Raw genomic sequence first — 20630 nt, forward strand, 5'->3', positions numbered from 1 at the left:
ACTCCAGGCACCTGTCAGTTACTGAGTAACCGTTGCCACTCTTCCTTAGGTCTGTTTAGCAAACAGGACACATAAGCATGCAAGCTTCCTGCACGACCACCGCGCACGGGTCCTCTCTCCTCCTGAGTGGGAGGGCCTGTGTGTGCTTAATTATAGTAACTGTATTTGTTTCGCAGAATGGTTTATACCCAGAGTTATGAAAGACATAATGAGGGCTGGGCATGGCGGCTCACACATGTAATCCCAGCACTTTGGGAGGCCAAGGCAGTCGGATCACAAGATCAAGAGTTCGAGACCAGCCTGGCCAATATGGTGAAACCCCATTCTCTATGAAAAATCCAAAAAATTTAGTCAGGCATGGTGGCACATGCCTGTAATTCCAGCTACTTGGGAGGCTGAGTCAGGAGAATCGCTTGAACCCCAGAGGCAGAGGTCGCAGTGAGCCGAGATTGCCATACTCCTGTACTCCAGCCTGCATGACAGAGTGAAACTCCATCTCAAAAACAAAAAGACATAATAAAAAATACAATGCCTTTACAGCACTTCAAAAGCTGATTTTACTTTCCCAAGGTTCTGATGCATCTGTGGGGGCCAGGCCCTTGTCTCACTTTCTCCATGGGCCTCTCTGCATACATGGCCCTAATGGGAGCTGCTCCCATCCGAGGAAACAGTCTCAGCCTGAAGCCCCTGCTGGGGAAAGACAGGGCAGACATCCAGCCTGTGCAGGACAAAGTGTGCTGACCCCTGACCCTCGCTAAGGCTCTGGAAGCAGTAGCATGAGCAGAGCAGGAAGCCAAGGGGCCTCAGGGATCCCCTTTGTACAGGTGGGGAAACTGAGGCCCACAGACGTGCTATGACTAAATATTTGCATCCTCCTAAAATGTGTATGTTGAAGCCTTAATCCCCAATGTGATGATACTAGGAGGTGGGGCCTTTGGGGGTGATTAGGGTTAGGTGAGATTATGAGGGTGGATCCCTAAAATGGAATTAGTGCCCTTACAGGGAGATGAAATGAACAGAGCTCTCTTTCTCTGCCTTGTGAGGATACAGCAGGAAGACAGCTGGGACCCAAGAGAAGTACCAGCAACGAGCTATTAGAATAAGGAGTGAAAATTACTGGGCCTTTTATTTGATCTCACGTTTCCAGCCTCTAGACGCAGGAGAAGCAAATGTTGTTGCTGAAGCGGCCAGGTCTCTGTTACAGTGGCCTGAACTAAGACAGGAGGGCGAGGATCTTCCCGGGGTCACAGAGGGCAAGGACCTTCCCAAGGTGGAAGATCAGGGGTGGAGTAGGGTGTAGAACCAGGGTGGTACTAGGCTACCTCCAGGCGTAAAAGGATATAAAAGAATGAGAAGCATAAACATGAGTCCTCAGGGATAGCAGGGATGAGGGTTGGGGCCACAGTGAGAGAACAAGCTAGACCACTGGAGAGTAGGAGAGGCGATTTGGGCAAATCAGTAAGATGTCAGCAACGAGCTATTAGAATACGGAGTGAAAATTACTGGGCCTTTTATTTTATTTTTTCAAGACAGAGTCTAGCTCTGTTGTCCAGGCTGGAGTGCAGAAGCGCCATCTCGGCTCACTGCAACTTCTGCCTCACAGGTTCAGCCAATTCTCCTGCCTCCTGCCTCAGCCTCCCGAGTAGCTGGGACTACAGGTGCCCACCACTACACCCATTTAATTTTTGTATTTTTATTAGAGACAGGGTTTCACCATATTGGCCAGGCTGGTCTTGAACTCCTGACCTTGTGATCCGTCCACCTCGGCCTCCCAAAGTGCTGGGATTAGAGGCATGAGCCATTACTGGGCCTTTTAGTGCTTTCCTGACAAAAACTTAAAATGTAACCCTCGGTAGAATTTCCCCTAAACTACAGAACACTTCCAAGATATTAGCAGAGGCTGGAGTTGCCACCACAGTGTCCGAGTGGTCTGTGAGAACACACGGCAAATCCAGTCCACAGCAAGCAATGCAGCATCACGCAGCCACCCAGCAGGGCCTGGAGCCTTCTCAATCCTCAGGCTCTGACCTTGACCTTCTGCTTATTTCTTAATCCTTTTGTCTAGTTGCCAGATGGTGATAGTTTGTGATTCCCAGCCCCAACATATGGAATGAGAGGTGTGCTTTGAGATCCTCAGGGAAAGTGTCTTATTTTGGTAAAGCCACACACTTAGTGATCAGGGTGCAGTCTCCACAAGATTCAAATAGCCTCCCCGCTTTAAAAATCCCCTTCCTGCCTCCAGCAGCTCTCTTCCCAGTCTCGTTTATACTGAATCCTGCGGTGTTCTTCTAGGCCCATGGATCCAAGAAGTAGCCATCAGCCCCTCGTAGAGTCAGGTAGAACAGAAACCAGTGTCCGTGACCTTGGTCAAGTTATTTAACTTCTCTAAGCCTCTGCTTACCTGTGTATAAAATAGAAATGCAAATCAATAAGGCATTAAACAAGGTAATTACTTAAATGGGATTAAATACATTAACAATTGTAAGCACCTAGCATGTCGTAGCTACTTAGCCAATGGTGCTGAAAGCCGGGTCCAAGCTGGGTCAGTGTGGGAAATGTCAGCCCCTGGCGGGAGCCAGGAAACTTGAAACCACTCCCTCCTGGGCCATGGGGGTGAGGAGTCTGGGTTGAGGTGCAATAGGCCAGGGAGGAAAAGGTCCTGATAGTTTAAGGGCAGAGACCTCAGTCATACAAGACAAAGCTGGAAGGAACACCTATTTGGCCCTAGACAAGAGCTCGTTTCTAAGAATTTGCAGCCAAGGCAGTTAGTCACACGATCCTGAAGGTGCACAACTTCAAAGAGCATATTTTGAATGAGGCTATTAACAGGCAGAACTGGTTAGAAGCAGCATTTTATCTAAGCCACTGATACACAGATAGAGTGGGACAGAGAAACTGGGCGGAGGGACAGACAGACACAGGCCGAGGTTATTCTTGGCCCCGAGAAAGGGAAGCCCAGGCTGACTCACAGGTCACCAGCCCTGACCGAGCACCGCCTGTTCAGAGCCACGCGTCTCGTTGTGTTGCGTGTGGTCCCTCAACAAGACGAGGCCATATTTCTGACTGCATGCCTGTCAGGGCTGGTACTTTCACCGGAAGAGGCGGTCAGCTGCGGGACATGCAGCCGAGGCTCCCGGGAAGGGTTGATTCACGATCACGGGGTGGGAGCCCTCCTGGTCCAGGCAGAGAAGGATGGAAAGCCTCACTTGTCCTGGCCTTGCTCCCTGCCATGTCACCTTCCAGGGGAATAATTTCCCATCCTAGCCTCTGCTCGGTGGGGACCCTTTGGTGGGCGGCCCACAGCCTGCCTGCCTTCATGAGGTTGGGGCCAGAAGATTCTGAGGTCACACTTCGAGTTTCTTGTTTTTCCACAGGAGCCATGTAGCCAAAAATGTCCCTGTTAAGATCAGCAGACTCTTCATAACCACCGCAGGTTATGAAGGAATTTTTTCTCCTTTTTAAAAATAATTATACTTTAAATTCTGGGATACACGTGCAGAACATTCAGGTTTGTTACATAGATATACATGTGCCGTGGTGGTTTGCTGCACCCATCAACCTGTCATGTACATGAGGTATTTCTCCTAATGCTGTCCCTCCCCTAGGCTCCCACCCACTGACAGGCCCTGGTATGTAAATTCCCCTCCCTGTGTTCATATGTTCTCATTATTCAGCTCCCACTTGTGAGTGAGAACATGTGGTGTCTGGTTTTCTGTTCCTGTGTTAGTTTGCTGAGAATGATGGTTTCCAGCTTCAACCACGTCCCTGCAAAGGACATGAACTCATCCTTTTTTATGGCTGCATAGTATTCCGTGGTGTATATGTGCCACATTTTCTTTATCTAGTCTATCAGTGATGGGCATTTGTGTTGGTTCCAAGTCTTTGCTATTGTAAACAGTGCTGCTATGAACATGTGTGCATGTGTCTTTATAGTAGAACGATTTATGATCCTTTGGGTATATACCCAGTAATGGGATTGCTGGGTCAAATGGTATGTCTGGTTCTAGATCCTTGAGGAATCGTCACACTGTCTTCCACATTGGTTGAACTAATGGACACTCCCCCCAACAGTGTCAAGCATTCCTGTTTCTCCACACCTCGCCATGATGCAGAGGAATTTTGTTGTTTCTCTCTTCACTCAAGAGTTGGTGGCATCCTAGGGTGGTGTTGAGGCAGGCGAGGGAGCAGGAGCAGAGTGGCGCCTTCACCCGACTCTGCCCTCGAGTTTCCTTCTTGTTTAATCTCCTTCATCTCCTTTATTCCTTTTCTTCCATCCCCTCTCACCTGCCTCTTCTCCTCGGCATGTAATTAGGATCAAGTCTTTCTTAACTTAAAATAAAAATCAGAGGCCAGGCATGGTGGCTCACGCGTGTAATCCCAGCACTTTGGGAGGCCGGGGCGGGCAGATCACGAGGTCAGGAGTTTGAGACCAGCCCGGCCAACATAGTGAAACCCTATCTCTACTAAAAAAAAATACAAAAACTTAGCTGAGTGTGGTGGCGGGTGCCTGTAATCCCAGTTTCTGGGGAGGCTGAGGCAGGAGCATCGCTTGAACCCAGAAGGCGGAGGTTGCAGTGAGCTGAGATGGCGCCACTGCACTCCAACCCAGGCAACAGTGCAAGACCCCATCTCAAAAAAGAAATCATTAAACCAAACCTTGAGGTGGTCAGACTGTGGTTTCTCTGCCTCTTCTCTCCCTCCAGTCCTCTCCCTCTCATCCCTCCCTTCTTTTCTTCCTTCCGCAAATATTCATTGACCACCTGCTGTGTGCTGGGCTGTATTCTAGCCTCTGAGGAGGCAGCTGGGAACCAAGCTAAAGCCCCAGCCGTCATGGAGCTGACCTTCTCCTGGGGGGGGACACCGACAGTAAGCAAGCAGATGGGCGGCTTAGACAGCGTCTTCCACGCAGAGCACCTCCCAGCAGGTGTGAGGAAGTGAGTGTGCCTGGAAGGGAAGGGGTGAGGGGAGCAAGACCTTGGATCTGAAAGTAGGGCCTGTGATCCAGCACGAATGTCATTCTTGATGTCCTACAGAGTCGTCGCTGGGTGATGAGCAGAGGCGTACCGCCGTCTGAATTTGGGCTGAACGTTCGCTCTGTCTTGTCATGGAGCACTGCATAAATACTGGTTGAAGTCATGATTCTCACACGTATTTACTGAGCTCTTACTTTGTGGATTGTTGATGGCAGAGAGGAGAGTCCCTGCCCTGTTGGACCTGACAGTCCAGCTCTCCAGCCCCGCCCAGCCTGCCCCTGCTGTCGCCACAGTGTTGTCTCCTCCAGCCACCCCGCTGCACCCAGCCCTGGCTGCACATTGATCTTGGTCTCCTTCAGCTTGCCCCAGCTGTGGGATGTGGGCTCTGAAACCAGCCTGCCTGGCTTAACATCTGGCTCTGCTGCTTACTAGCTGTGTGACCTGGGGAAAGTTACTTCCCTCTCTGAGCCTTAGTTTCCTCGTGTTTACAATGAAGACGACTAGCTTCCCTTCAGGCTCTGGAAAGCCAGAAACGAGATGGCACGTAGAGCTTGGGACTGTGTGGCACCCCCAGGCCTCAGTTACACTGAGTCTTGTCATTAAGTTGTACCATACTGTCAGCGGTCCCGGTATCCACATTTTATAGGTGAAGCAGCCAAGGCCCACGGGGAAGCCAAAGACCCGCAGAGCTTCCCCGAGAGAGTTTCCATTCTCTGGATAAAGGAGGGTAAAATTGCTTCTGCAAAGTAGAAAAACCTGAGCAATTTTCAGATGAGAAAATGACCCACTTTGCCAGGGTTTGTTTAAAGACTACGGCGGAGGATTCATCAAGTAGCTGTATTTTTTACAATGAAATTAAACCATGTGGGAACACAGCAAGGGATAATGATTCACTGGCAATTCTGAAGGCAGGGTTTTCATATCACCCCTGTGGGCAAATGCTGGGGGAAGCTGGCACGCCAGAGTGATGCGTGGGTGGTGCAACCAGGCCTCTCAGCAGAAGCAGCGAGAGGGTCCTTCTGTCCTGGACAGGGGCTTGTGCCATCTTGCCTCTGCGGGGGTTGACCCCGTAAAAGAGTCATTGCCGCTGTTTCTTAAAACTGGAACTTCAAAAGCGGGGCTGATTGCATTTGTCAACACGGGAGAAGGCTCAGAGAGGGGAAGTGGCTTCCCCAAGGTCACACAGCTAGTAAACAGTGGCGCCAGGTGTTGTATGCAGGCACGCTGCCTTCAGAGCCCACATTCAACAGCTGGGGCAAGCTGAAGGAGAGCAGGGCCAGTGTGGAGCCAGGACTGGGTGGGCGGGTGAAGGAGGTAAATACTGTAGTAAAATGGGGCAGGCCAGGCTGGGTTGAAGAGCTTGACTGTAAATTCTAGCTGCCCGTCTGGCACAACTCACAAGGGCACCTCTCTTGGCTACGTCACTTCCTGGCACTGCCTCGAATCTCAGTCAAACTCCATCCTGACCCAGAGCCTTTTACATCCCATGTCCAGGTTACCCACCCTCTTCTCACGTTCTTCCTGGCCTATTCCTCATCTCAGCTGAAATGCCATCTCTTCAGAAAAGCCTTCCCCAACCAGCCAGCCGATTCCTCACTCACGCTGTGGGTCTGTCCCAAGCCCGTAAGGCATAGCGTAAGGACAGGTGTATTTCCCAGTGGCTTCTTCCCTGGTCTCTTGTCTCAGTGAGACCAGGAACCACGTTAGGGTTGGTCACTGTGGCAGTTCCAGGCATGAAAAGGGGATTTAGTGAATATTTGTGAATGAATGAGCAAATGAATTAAAAGTCAGAATTCAAATTCCAGCATATATGTTGCTTTTGGAATATCACACCTATTAAGGCTTCAAGATTTCAAGTCTTTGCCTGCTGGACATGTGGCTTCCTGGGTCCTGTCACCCACTGCCCTTACTTCCCTTAAGGAAAATATATCCGTGCCAGTCACAGCAACGCCTTGCTTCTGGTGATACAAAAGTGACAGCCTGTGTGACTTCAAAGTGTGACTTGTGGCTCCTTGAGTCCCTGGAGACTGGGCATCTATACAGCCATGGAGAGCCATTCTCACATGAACCAGTCCCTTCCTGTCCCCTTCCTGGGGACTCAGTAGAGACAAGAGCCCAGGTTGGCAGGGCGGGAGCTCTGGGCCCAGATCCCCACAGCTTGAGTTTGGGCTTCAGCATCACGCCTGGGCATCTGCGCCATCATGGGGCAGCTCTGGGTCTCTCACAGCCCCAGCTTACCCACAGATGTGGCACGATTACCCTGTGAGGCACCAGGAGTTGCTGTGGGGTAGCCAGTGTAGTGGTCAAGAGGGTAGGTGGGCTTTGCAGGCAAACTCCCCGGGTTCAAATCTCAGCTCTGCCATTTAGGAGCTGAGTGAACTTAGGGACGCTAAGTGACCTCTCTGAGCCTCAGTTTCCTCATCAATTGAATGAGTATAATAGTAGCTCCTCCCCATTTACGTTGCTGGGATAAAGAATTGAGTTAAGTAGTTCCTGGCATGTAGTAAGTGTTCCTTTAAATAAGCTGTAATCGTCGGGGTTGAGGAAGCCCACGTGGCCTTTGTGCATGGTGGTGTCTGAGCCACTGGGCAGTAGCGTCTGGGGCTGTGTTGTCAAGGTCAGCAGCTGCAAGGCAGCTGTGGCTCGGGAGCACCTTGAAATGGTGCCTGGTCTCAAGTGCGCATTGCAAAATAAATGCTTTCTTTTGAAGACTTAGTATTTACACATGTAAAATATCTCCTTAACGATTTTTTTTGTATTGATTCCATGTGGAAACAAAAATATTTTGGATAGCTTAAGTTAAAATAGGTTATTAAAATAATTCTCTCTTAACATTGCAAAACATGGGCTGCGAGTGTGCTGGTCTAGAAAACAGGGAGTCACAGGAGCAAGAGTCTTGCTGCTTCTAACCTGTGTATTTCGTCCTCAGTCAAGGCAGGCTGGCGACGGGTCCCACTGGGGAAAACAGTTGGTTCCCGTGAGTTGATCACAACAGGCAGCATGTAGGCTGCGTGCATCGTGGGTATTAGTACCGCTGTTTAAATACTGCTACTGCACTCGCTACTTACTCCCACAAGCAGATGGGGATAGATTGTCAAATCAGATCAGGATCTGTCCACATGTTGCCAAACACAGTCAGAGCAGAGTGCCTGAGAAGGGTGAGCAGTCTGAGCTTGCCCCTCTGCCCAGTAACTGGGCAGTCCCTTGAGGCCTCCCTCGAGGTTTACAGTTTATTCATTCAATAAATATTCATTCACCAAGCTGCTGTGTGGAGGACCCTGTTCTAGATGTTAAAAGACGCTGCTGAGAGCAAGACAGGTAAAGAGCAGTCTCATCCACAGAGCTCATATTCCAGAAGGGAGATCGGCCAGGAAACTCAGATCGTGACAAGTGCTATGAAGAAGAGAAAACGGGGTGGTGGTTTGCATTGTGGAATACTACACAGCAGTGAAAAAGAGTGAGCTACTGCTGCGTACACTCATGTGTGTGAATCACACAGAGATAAAATTAAGTGAATAAAAGGCAGACACAAAAGACGGTATCCTGTATGATTTCATTGATCTGAAGTTCAAGAACTTGTAGGAATAGAGGTCAAAATAACGGTTACTTTTGAGGAAGAGGTTTGGTTAGGACGACTCATAGGAGCCGCTAGGTGCTGGAGATAGTCAGGTCTTGATCTAGGTGGTAGTTGTACAAGTATATGGTATAGGGAAAATGCCTGAAGCTGTGCTCTTGAGATTTGTGTACAGCCCCAGGTGTGCGTGCTGTAGTCGTTATCTATAGCAGCCTAAAACATAAGCATTATTATGTCCCGTCGTCATGGCGGGTCAGGAATCTGGTACTGACTTCACTGGGTGGTTCTGGCTTAGTATCTGTCATGAAATAGCAGTCAAGACACTGGCCAGAGCTGCAGTCATCTAAAGAACCGGCGGAGGCTGGGAGCTCTCTGCTCCCACTTTGGCTCATCACGTTTGCCTAGCAATTGAGTGCTGGTTATTGATGGGAGGACTCAGTTTCTTGCTATGTGGACCTGTCCATGGGGCTGGTTACCTTTCCTCTTGAAATGTCAGCTAGCTTCCCCAGAGCAAGAGATTCAAGACAGAGCAAGCAAGAAGGAAGTGACAGTGATTTTTGTGACCTAGTGTCAGAAGTCACACACCGTCACTTTCACCATATTCTATCTGTTAGAAGCAAATCACTCCGTCCAGGCCACACTCAAGGGGAGGGGAATTAAGCTCCATCCCTTAAAGGGAGTAGGATCAAAGAAAAAAAGGGTGATGGGTTTTGGAGGAGGTGGCATTGAAGCTGGACTCTGAGAACAGAGCCATATGGAGATCAGGGAAAAGCATTGAGCCAGAGGGAAAAGCAAGGGCGAACGCTTTGCCTCAGCAGTGAGTCATTGAAGGGTCACGAAGAAGACCAAGATGGCCAGAGGCTCATGAGCAAAGGAAAGGAGTAGTTGAAGTTGGCAAGTAGGGAGAGGCCACTGAGGCTACAGAAAGAAGTTTGGATTTTATTCTGAAGGCGACCAGAAGCCATATGAGGAGTTTGCTCCTCTGATGAAAGTTTTGAAAGGCGTGCTCTGGCTGCCGTGGATGGTACTGAAGCAGGAATGGAAATAAGGGATCACTTCAGAGGCCCTCATCAGAGGTGATGGCAGCTTGGTGGACAAGTCCCTGGCTCTACCTCTGGGGTCCCCTATCAACAGATCCTTCCAGGATTCCATTATCAAGCAGTCCCCCAGCACCCCCAGGAGACACACAGAACACGCACTCCCATCAAAAGCAGTAGAGAGATGCACAGCTCTCTTCGCTGATGGCAAGGAGGGAAGGTTCTTTTTGCCCCGAGGAGGATCAAGTTTGACCACCAACGAGAGCTCCGTGTTGTCCGACAGGGCCCCGCTTTGGGGAGGTGGCCTTGGCCAGGTTATTTTTACCCGTCTCGTGGGCCCGGCATGCTGGTCTTTCCAGATAGATGCCCCCTTCCTTCTAAACAAAGAGTGTTTTAATCCTGGAGAAGTACTTGGTGGTTGCCGCTGGCATTTGATTTTAATGTGACAAAATGAAACGACTTGGGTTCCCTCCAGAGACAGGACCAGCTGGGAGTTGTGAGGGGGTGCCTGTTTCACATGGGACCCATCCTGTTTCAGGCTGGGGTAGGGGCAGGGAATGGAGGCTCCTCAGATAGAAGAAGACATTGAGCCAAAGACATTCCTTCTCAGGCCATGTGCGTTCGGCTTTGGATGTACCAGTTGTACTTGGTTTCCGCTTTGAACTTCCTAGCAAGAGCGGCAACAGAACATAGTTCAAATGCCTCATCTGAATCTAAATACATCCTAACTTTTGAGCGGAAAACTTTTTTGGATAGAATAGTTAGAAACATTTGAGTGCTGCGTTTGGATGTGGATTTCTAAGTGAGTTACTGGCAATTTGCAAAGTCCTGAATCCCCGTCTTCTGTTCCTTTCCAGCGTATCTCTGGATTCTTTCATTTTTGCAGAGGACAGATCTCATGCATTCCTTTCTTGGCAGCATGCTAAAGCTGCAAAGACCTGTCTAGTGCCCATCCGATTCCAGACTAGAAACGTGTCTGGGGGTTTGGGGCCCATCAGTATTGGGCATACTGACTTCGTTATTGTTGAGATAGGGTCTCTCTCTGTCGCCCAGGCTGGAGTGCGGTGGCACTGTCTCAACTCACTGCACCCTCCCCTTCCTGGTTCAAGCGATTCTCTGACCTCAGCCTTCCCAGTAGCTGGTACAACAGGTGTGTGTCACCAGGCCTGGTTTCACTGTGTGGGCCAGCCTGGTCTCGAACTTCTGACTGCAGATGATCCATCCCCCTTGGCCTCCCAAAGTGCTAACTTTGACAGTCACTTGCTAATAACTTCCCACATAGGCAGTATTTCCTACTGTTCCTCCAGGAAGTCGAAGGAACATGAGGCTGGGGATTGGAAGACCTGTATTCTGGGCTCCAGCACCATTGCCTGTGTGATCTTGAGCACCACATTTTAACTCCCAGGGCTTTCAGGGGAAATGTGAGGCTTTATGCCCAGTGACCTCTGGGTCTTTTTACTGCTCTGACACTGGGAATGGCTTCATACCCCATCAGCAACCAAGATGAACTGAAACAAGCCAACCAATTGGGAACACAGAGGAAATGGCTGGGCTGGCTCAGAGAGGCCCCTGGGCAAGTATCTGGGAGGTGAAAATGATCACCCATCCAATGAAGAGAGATCGTGGTAGTGTTTTGATAACCACACACATTAACAATCAGATGCTAGTTCATGGTGTCACTTGATCATATAGTAGGAACAGTAAGAAGTTTGAGGACATGTCCTGATTTAAATACCTCTACCACCCCTCCCAATATAAAGTGACATTTCTGTTTCCAGGCCACAAGCTCTGCGCTCCTCTGCACCAGGCAGGCCACCATGAATAGCTGTGCAGTTTTGTGCTGCCCAGAAGTGCCCAGTAAGGCTGATATCGAAATTGGTACTGGGCTAAAGAATAATTTTAGAGAGGTGTCTAGGTTTGGGTATTGGCATGAGGAGAGAATGAGGCAGCTATGGAGCAATGGTTAAAAGCACAGGTTCTAGAAAAAGCCTAAATCAAATCATTCTACTGGCTTATGTAACCTAGCATAAGCTATTCACATTTGTTTCCCCATCTGTAAAATGGGGTAATAGTAACACTTAACTCGGGTGGATAAGAGAAATAATACATTAAAGTGTTTAGTGTGGTACCTGGTACATAGTAGGTGATCGATAAAACATGAGCTATTGTTGTATATTAAGGATGAGGAGTGCTACTCATTCACAATTTTCCTCTCAGCGTTTTAACCAATAAGTCACTGAAGTCAGACTTGAAATATACATATACCAGCAGAGGCGCTGCGCGCCCTCCACAGGGCGTCCCAGAGCCTTCCTCCAAACCACACTGCAGTCTTTTGTGTAGGAAGAAGGCTGGCTCCCAAGTCACTGCCTTCTTGGAGATTTAGAGAACACAAAAGCATGTGACCATTGCAGTGAACCTGTCCCATCGTGGTTCCTGCAGTCCAGTGGGTGTGAGGCTCTGTGGACCCACCACCAGTCAGAAAGGACTGTCTTCACCATGGGAAGTGTCATTGTCCCAAGCCCCCAGTGTTTCCCTGATGAGATGAGAGATTGGACAGTTCTGGTTCTAGGATCCCTGATGGGAATATGGGCAGGGTGGAGAGCGCTTTCCTACAAGGAATTCTGTCCTAGGCAGGGTCCTGTGTCTTCCTCAGAGGCCCCTCCTCTCTGCACATGGCCATATAACAGGAAGAATGCAGGCCTTTCTGATCACATTTGCCCTTCTGTAGGTGATGCTGAGGTGGACATTTCCAGGGCTAGACCCAGTCAAATTGAGCTCCAGTGTCTGGGGAAAACTCTCAACTTCTTCAGCCTACTGGGTTATTCACTTTTGTCCAGGTGGGATTTGCTTCTAGGCTTCAAGCAGCTTGGAAACATTTTCAGAGGGAAAAGTCAAGTATGGAAATCTGGTCAGCAGAAACGTGGTTCTGGGTGGGAAGTGCCCTGGAATGCAGAGCTCCTTACCAGCAGTTAGGTTAACAGAGCAGTCGAAGCATGAGCCAGGATGGAGTATCTACTGAAGTGAGGCATTTTTCGTTTGTTTTGCTCTGAGTGAGGCCTAGAGGCAGAGCGAAGTGAGCAGGAGTCTCCTTAGTAGCTGGTGCCCCACGGAGCCGACCGGATTATGTATGTGTCAAGCATACACTGGGTGGGATTGGGAGACTCTGGCAGAGTGACTCAGGCTTTTTGCCTATATAAATCCTGCCTTCATGTCAGGGTTTGGTGGAAATGCCACCTCTTCTCTGTGGATCTGCCCTTGACTTCCTCTTGGCTGTTTCTGAGCTTTCCTTCTTCTGAACTCTAGTACCTTGCTGGTTTCACTCATGTGCCTTGCATTATAGCTATCTGTGTAACTGTGTGACCAGAGGCATCATGGGAGAGAGAACCTAACTTGGGTTTGAGTCAGATCCATTTACATGTTAACTATGTGGCATTGGGCACATCACCTACCTTTCTGAACCTTAAATCCTTCATCTGTAAAATAATAATACTATTCACTTTACCAAGCTGCTTGAAAGATTGAATATAGAGTATGCACAAAACTTGATATATACTATGCATTTAATGAATAATAGGTATTGTCATTTATTTATTATAGACTGTAAGCTCTTAAAAAAATAGAATCTTATTCGTCTTTTTTAATCTCTAGCACCTGGCATAGTGCCTGGGACATAACTAGGCACTCTGTACATGTTTATTTGAATAATGAACTACTTTTAATGTAAAGGTATTTCTCAAAATTTCTTTTGTCTGGTTTAGTGTTTCCTAAATAACTTTAGCCTCTGAGTTTTGATTTCTGTAGTCTTTTAATAAAAGACCTAAAGAAAACATTCAACGTGTGAAAGGGGGCAGAGTGCCCATGTGATATAGGAGCTTCTTGGAAATCTTCAAGCTATTTCCTGCTTACATCTGATTGATGTCTTCAAGACAGGCTGGCTTAGATCATCCATCATTTTTTTTTCCCTTCCAGATTCTTAGAATTTGCACCAGGTATACCCCAGAACAAGACACCATGACTTTTTCAGACGGCCTTACCCTAAATCGAACTCAGATGCACAATGCTGGATTTGGTCCTCTGACTGACCTTGTGTTCACCTTTGCCAACCAGCTCCTGCCTTTGGAAATGGATGACACAGAAACAGGCCTTCTCAGTGCCATCTGCTTAATCTGTGGAGGTACCAACTATGTAGAAAAGCCTCATGAAATTCCATGAAGAACAGTTTATACTTGTAATTTGTGAAAAATCCCTCATTTCCCGTTTGGAGTTGTTTTTCCTTGGGAAAAGATGTGATAAAGCCAGGCATACGTGCCTGGCTTCACTGTATTTTTCCATGTTGTTACAAATTAAATAATGGTATTTGGGAATCCTTCTGCTCAGAAAGAAATCCCAGAAAGCTGTTTCTCCAATCACCACAGATTTTGTTTTTTCTTAAAGGCAGGATCAGACGACTGTAAAATAAATTGCCTGGGGACATTATAATAATGACAAGGGACCTGCATGTGCTGTTATTTAGTGGGTAGACATACAAGTTTTTGGCTGGGCCCTCCCACCAACCCTTGGAGGACTGGGATAAAATTTAGGTTTCTTCTTCGTAGTGACCCCTACTGGTCCACAGGAGGCTGAATCGTAAGTGGTTAAAAAGTAATGGCTTTAATTAAGAAGCAGATTTACTTTGTGCTAAAATAACCATCCTGCTCAAGGTTTGTTTTAATTCAGTTCGGTAGTGACACCTTCTGGTCACAGGAGGTAATTCTTTCCCTGGGACAAAAGCAACCAGCCATCAAAATGTTAGATTACCAAGGGGGAGGGGGGCTTTTTTTTTTTAAATCAATCAAGTATCATTGCTTAAAGCTATTGCGTTAAGTCTGCAAATTTGTGTATGTAATTGAATTACCAAATTAATGAAGTCATCATACTAGTAGGAATAAGGAAACAAGGAAAAGGGGAAAAGGGCAGAAATCCTGATTTTGTTTAATACTTTATTCCTGGTATCTAGACCGCCAGGACCTTGAGGAACCAACAAAAGTAGATAAGCTACAAGAACCATTGCTGGAAGCACTAAAAATTTATATCAGAAAAAGACGACCCAGCAAGCCTCACATGTTTCCAAAGATCTTAATGAAAATCACAGATCTCCGCAGCATCAGTGCTAAAGGTATGTCTTTGTGCGCTCTGTACTATGGTCACAACGCAGACTTGAGCACCTTGCCAGGTGTGTCACTTTATTCCTCAATTCAGGATGTTTACTGGCTTTTTCTAATTGAAATCAAAAGGAAATAACTCCCCCCTAAAGAGAAAACCTCAAGTCTTACCCTATTAAATGATCTTAATAATGATTGAGAGCTTTAAAATTCATGGCTGATTAGAAAAACATGGTTTTCAAGAGAATGTACTATATGACAGGCTAATTTTCTAGGTTCATACATTTAATTCCAGTTCATACATTTAATTAAATATCTAGGTTCATACATTTAATCTCTGGTTTATGTAACCTTGACTCCAGTTTTTCCTAAACATCCAAACCTTAAGAAAAATGAATAGTACTTAGGATCATTGTTAATGGTTAAGTTTCTCTCCATCACTTTAGCCATTGCTCTCTTGTGTACAGGCAGATTTCCTTCTGCACACTTCTAAGCAAAGGAATTCTTGCATTCCTAAGAGGGATAAATATTCTTTGCCCAGTAATTTTCTGTTTATGTACCAACTCAAGCAATTATAGAGGTGCCTAGAGCCATATCACTGTTGAGTGTTAGAGAAAGGTTTTTCTATAGAGAGACAACTCAGCAGCTATCCCTGGTACCAAATGGGCTATTGCCATTCTTCTTCCCCATCAGACTACTGACTGCCTCTGAAGGTTTTGCTAGCCAAGGAATCAACTCTGTATTTCAGAAAGTGTTTAAATGCACTGGGAGCTTGTTTAACAAGCAGTCTTAATTCTTGAGCTCCTTCTAAGGTTTCCTCGATGAGCATTCTGAATTCATCCTGGCATGCAATTAAGAGCAGAAGCAAACAGCAGATACCCATGTAGTTGTGAATATGGTATCTTTGATTTTTAAAAATGAGGCTGTTTAACTTAATACTGTCATTCTGTATAGATAACTAGACTAGTGATATCTAATAGAATTGACTGCAGTTACAGAAGTAATCGGTATTGTACAGTTCAGTAGCCACTAGACACATGAGGTTCTCGAGCACTTCAAGTGTGGCTTATGCAACTGACGCAGTGTTTTTCTAATTTCATTTAACAAATTTAAATGTAGCTACCTAGTGGCTATTACATTGGACAGTACACTGCTAAATCAAGTTGTTAATAATCATTGCACATTGTGAATTCCTGTTTGTGGGTAACTGGCATCAACCTGTCTTTTTCAAGATACGCTAGTTTCCTCAAGAACTTTTCTTTGTAAATTGTTATTTCCTGAAACCGAGGCATCAAATTTAAACATCACCACATCTTTGCTCCTTTCTCTAAAGTAAAAATGTTTTAATAGTATAAAATAAGGATAACCTCTGTGAGGCATTGTTTGCATCGTTTTCTGAACCAAGGAAGCAACAATATGCTATTGCTTGCATTAAAGATGAAGTTCTAGCGGATCATAAAAAGACCCTCTCAACATACTGTGAGTCTGAGCTGGTTGAGAACTTCACAATAAACATGGTTTTTGGTGGGTGCAATTCCCATTTCATATACATTTATCTTTGTATTTATGAGAGTGATGATAATTGATGGGTCCTTTTCAATAAAGATTAAAGCCATTTGATTTCTGTATTTCATAATTCCTAAGCAAGAGTCTTAGGAAACACCTATGTTAAAATACATGAAAGTTGGTCCCTGGTTATTATAGCTTAACTCCTTGTCTTAACCAGATTTCCATGATCTCTTTTTAAAAGGTGCGGAACGTGTAATTACCTTGAAAATGGAAATTCCTGGATCAATGCCGCCTCTCATTCAGGAAATGCTGGAGAATTCTGAAGGACATGAACCCTTGACCCCAAGTTCAAGTGGGAACACAGCAGAGCACAGTCCTAGCATCTCACCCAGCTCAGTGGAAAACAGCGGGGTCAGTCAGTCACCACTGGTGCAATAAGACATTTTCTAGCTACTTCAAACATTCCCCAGTACCTTCAGTTCCAGGATTTAAAATGCAAGAAAAAACATTTTTACTGCTGCTTAGTTTTTGGACTGAAAATATATTAAAACTCAAGAAGGACCAAGAAGTTTTCATATGTATCAATATATATACTCCTCACTGTGTAATGTACCTAGAAATACAGACTTTGCAAATTCTAAAAACTCAGCCATTTCATGCAACCAGAAACTAGTTAAAAGCTTCTATTTTCCTCTCTGAACACTCAAGACTGCATGGCAAAGACCCAGTCAAAAAGATTTACCCCTGGTTAAGTTTCTGAAGACTTTGTACATACAGAAGTATGGCTCTGTTCTTTCTATACTGTATGTTTGGTGCTTTCCTTTATGTCTACTCAAATAATCAAGACACCAAGGTTATGAAATAGACTACTGTACACGTCCACCCAAGTTCAAAAAGATAACTGTCTTGCTTTCATGGAATAGTCGAGACACCAAGGTAAGAAAACAGGACTCTTGTACAGTATGACAAGATAAGGCTGAAGATATTCTAATTTAGTTAGTACGGAAGCTTGTCTTTCCTCTTTCTGATGCTCTCAAACTGCATCTTTTATTTCATGTTGCCCAGTAAAAAAGTATACAAATTCCCTGCGCTAGCAGAAGAGAATTCTGTATCAGTGTAACTGCCAGTTCAGTTAATCAAATGTCATTTGTTCAACTGTTAATGTCACTTTAAATTCAAAGTGGTTTATTACTTATTAAATGACATAACTACACAGTAAAAAAAAAAAAAAAAAACATTTTTACAGTAATGATAGCCTCCAAGGCGAAAACACTTTTCAGTGTTAATAAGTTTTTGTTTACCTGTTCACAAGCCATTAGGGAACTTTCATGGGATAATTAGGCTGGTCTACCACCTGGACCACATAACTCTAGTGTCCTTCCTGATTCGTGCCTGATATTGGGATTTTTTTTTTTTCAGCCTTCTTGATGCCAAGGGGCTATTAACTAACTCCCAAAGACACAGGCATAGAATCTGCCTCCTTTGACCTTGTTCAATCACTATGAAGCAGAGTGAAAGCTGTGGTAGAGTGGTTAACAGATACAAGTGTCAGTTTCTTAGTTCTCATTTAAGCACTAGTGGATTTTTTTTTTTTTTGATATATTAGCAAGTCTGTGATGTACTTTCACTGGCTCTGTTTGTACATTGAGATTGTTTGTTTGTTTAACAATGCTTCTATGTTCATATACTGTTTACCTTTTTCCATGGAGTCTCCTGGCAAAGAATAAAATATATTTATTTTAAAGGTGTGTGGGAGATTTTACTACACTTTTATCTTCAGTAAAGAGAGAACACAGTTCCATTTTTAATGTTTAAATTTCATTTCAAAAAGCAGGTCTGTAGTCTGTATCCATGACAATTAATTAAAATCTGTGCTAATGCACGGCAGTCTATAACAATTCTACAAGCCAATCAGACAGTACGTGACATTTCATGAGTAAAAAAGAGCATAAAACTGTATGTGTAAGAACAAAATGTTAAAAGGCCTACCACAATAATAAAAAACCATCAATTACATTATCACGTTAAAATAAGCCAGATGTACAAAAGTCTGAGACAGAAAAGACAAAAGGACAACACAAGTTATTTGTTGGAAAATGTCTGTGCTCTTTGGGCACTTAATTGAACATTGCAAAATCAACGTCATCTTCTTCTTCATCAGACTCTGCAAAGTACTTAACTTCTTTCCTAGCCCGACCGGTTCGTGGCAGAGAAGGTGGCTCAGAAGGGAAGTCAGAGGGGAAGATGTCCACATCGGAATCCTGATCAAAAGATGTTTTCTTCGGTTTCTAGATATTTTCATAATAGATTTAAAATTAGTTAGAAAAAAAAATAGTATTAAGAACTAGCACTCCTCATACTTTGCTTGTGTTTAGGAAGTATTACAAATAATGGTGCTTTTAAAATTACTAGAATCGTAATGCTAACCTAAGTGTAAGACCAGTTACCTTATTTTTTGGAAGAATACAAAGGATTACATACAATAATTTGCCACCTAGTTCTAGCCTCAAAAATGTAACGCCTTTATTCCTGAAATTATCCATTACCCAAAAAGTATACACAATGCCCACATTAGTAAAACTTCAAACTATCCTATTGGTAACTACATATCAAGAATTCATGGAAGGAAACAAGACTCATGCACCATGTGTAGTACTCAATGTTTTAAAAAATGGAAAAAGTCACCGAGGTGGACCTGAGACAAAGATGATGACTGGATGAACGAGGTCAGTGTGGAACTCAACATAACTCTATGATCATCTACACTGGTATTTTTTAGTTTTACTAAGAAGAGAAAAAAAGGGGTGGGGGTGAGGGGAGCTTATGTCATTCATTACCTAAAAGAAATAGTGTACTTCTGGAAAGGGTCAGACTAATTAGGAAAATTAGCCACAGTCAAATGAATTCAATTAAAAAGAAATCAAATTAGCCCTGGTCAAATAAATGCAAGTTAAAAGGAAAGTCTTTAGTCTGAAAAACAATTATTTCAGTCTAAACCAGTCTAATAATAGGTAGCATCACACCACTAGCTCAATGGATGACATGGAAGATTCTAAGTGGGTTAATTTATAGCACACTGTTATTCAAGAAATAATCCTGATTATGTAAATTTATACTTGAATAATTCCTCAACCATATACAAACCCCCATATTGATAAGAGATGCTAGGTGGAAAGCTGTTAGAGGATTGTAGTAATAAGCAAACCAAGTCAATTATAGATTTTTTTTAAAGCCACGCACTAATGTGCAATGATGTTTTCGGTTACCTTGCTTGTTGTTTTGGATGTTTTCCTGCCAGGGTTGTAATCACCTTCATTTTCAGAACCAGATGCTTTCCTTTTCTTTGCCCCTCGGCCTTTACCTTAAAATGATACAAAAGGTTTTTTCTCCCATGGGTAAATGCAGTATAAAAAGATAAATGTCACAACATTATAGTGTATTTATTTGGCATGCCTAATCAGTGGAGCACTGCAGTTCTGATCTCTTACTATGAGTGACTATAAACAATTTAGCAGCAGCATTTCAATTCTGGGGTTGACATGACTAAAGACATTTTCACAAATACATTTAAACTAGTGGGAAAGTCCCAGAGACAAATTTTATGACAAATCCCCTCATGCATAAAACATTTGCATTTGCTATGTGGTCCTTGAACCTGAAAAGGAAGTATCTTGGAAGAGTGCTTTCAATTTCCAATTTGTCAGGGCCCAATACTTTTAAAAGTACAACAGAACACAAATCACTAAAAAAATTAATCACATGCTTTTTTATTAACACAAATTTATTATAACGGTCACTCAGTTTGTAATTGTTTACTCAGTTTGACTTATCAAACACTAGTAACAACCAATTACATATCCCACACTTTGAGTAACACAGTCTGAGAACCACCCAGTATTAACTATAAAATGTCAAATACACATTCCTTCCCAGACCTAGACTCAGCACATGCAGCACTTTTTTCACCTACCTAACCTCTTATTCTCATCACTGGAGGTGGAAGGAGAAAAGAGAATATTTAAGTAGGGTCCAGATTTCTCCATCCCACAATGATGCCAAAGAAAGAAAACAGAACTAAATAGCAATTCTAAATCTTTAAAAATTCCTTGAGAGCTAAACTGTACAAGTACAAAGATAGCCTTAAATAATCTTGGGATGTCATATTTGATCAACTGAATCGAAATAGCATTTTTCAATTTATAAAGGCTTCCAATCCTGCAACCTCAAATACTACCTTCCCAGTCACTATGATTCTTTGCCACTCTATATCTCCATTTCCCTTTAGGTCTATAGTTCTTTATCCCAACCACTCCTTTAAGAAATCTAAGAAACACACTGAGGAAAGTATCCTTCAGTTGAATAAAAGGTTGAGCAGCTACCCTCAGAGCATATCATG

At 44.6% G+C, this 20630-nt stretch overlaps 2 protein-coding genes across 11 annotated transcripts in view; one reads left to right on the forward strand and one right to left on the reverse strand.

The window, feature by feature from the left end:
- The window catches only part of RARB (retinoic acid receptor beta), a 782655-nt gene extending 764677 nt beyond the window's left edge, over nucleotides 1-17978 (forward strand). For all 9 annotated transcript variants that reach the window (XM_035278907.3, XM_078354410.1, XM_035278906.3 and 6 more), the window contains 3 exons: nucleotides 13554-13758; nucleotides 14581-14739; nucleotides 16476-17978. In XM_035278907.3, the coding sequence (XP_035134798.1) occupies nucleotides 13554-13758; nucleotides 14581-14739; nucleotides 16476-16672 (561 nt within the window). In that variant the 3' untranslated portion in view covers nucleotides 16673-17978. The remainder of the gene's footprint in view (nucleotides 1-13553; nucleotides 13759-14580; nucleotides 14740-16475) is intronic.
- Nucleotides 17979-18035: 57 nt separating this feature from the next.
- Nucleotides 18036-20630, reverse strand: part of TOP2B (DNA topoisomerase II beta) — a 68398-nt gene continuing 65803 nt past the window's right edge. For both annotated transcript variants that reach the window (XM_002759659.8, XM_008983918.5), the window contains exons 35-36: nucleotides 19501-19595; nucleotides 18036-18522 (exon numbers count right to left, since the gene is read on the reverse strand). In XM_002759659.8, coding sequence (XP_002759705.1) covers nucleotides 18352-18522; nucleotides 19501-19595 — 266 coding nt within the window. In that variant the 3' untranslated portion in view covers nucleotides 18036-18351. The remainder of the gene's footprint in view (nucleotides 18523-19500; nucleotides 19596-20630) is intronic.

Source organism: Callithrix jacchus, chromosome 17 (genome assembly GCF_049354715.1).
Source record: "Callithrix jacchus isolate 240 chromosome 17, calJac240_pri, whole genome shotgun sequence".
Taxonomy (NCBI): Eukaryota; Metazoa; Chordata; class Mammalia; order Primates; family Cebidae; genus Callithrix; species Callithrix jacchus.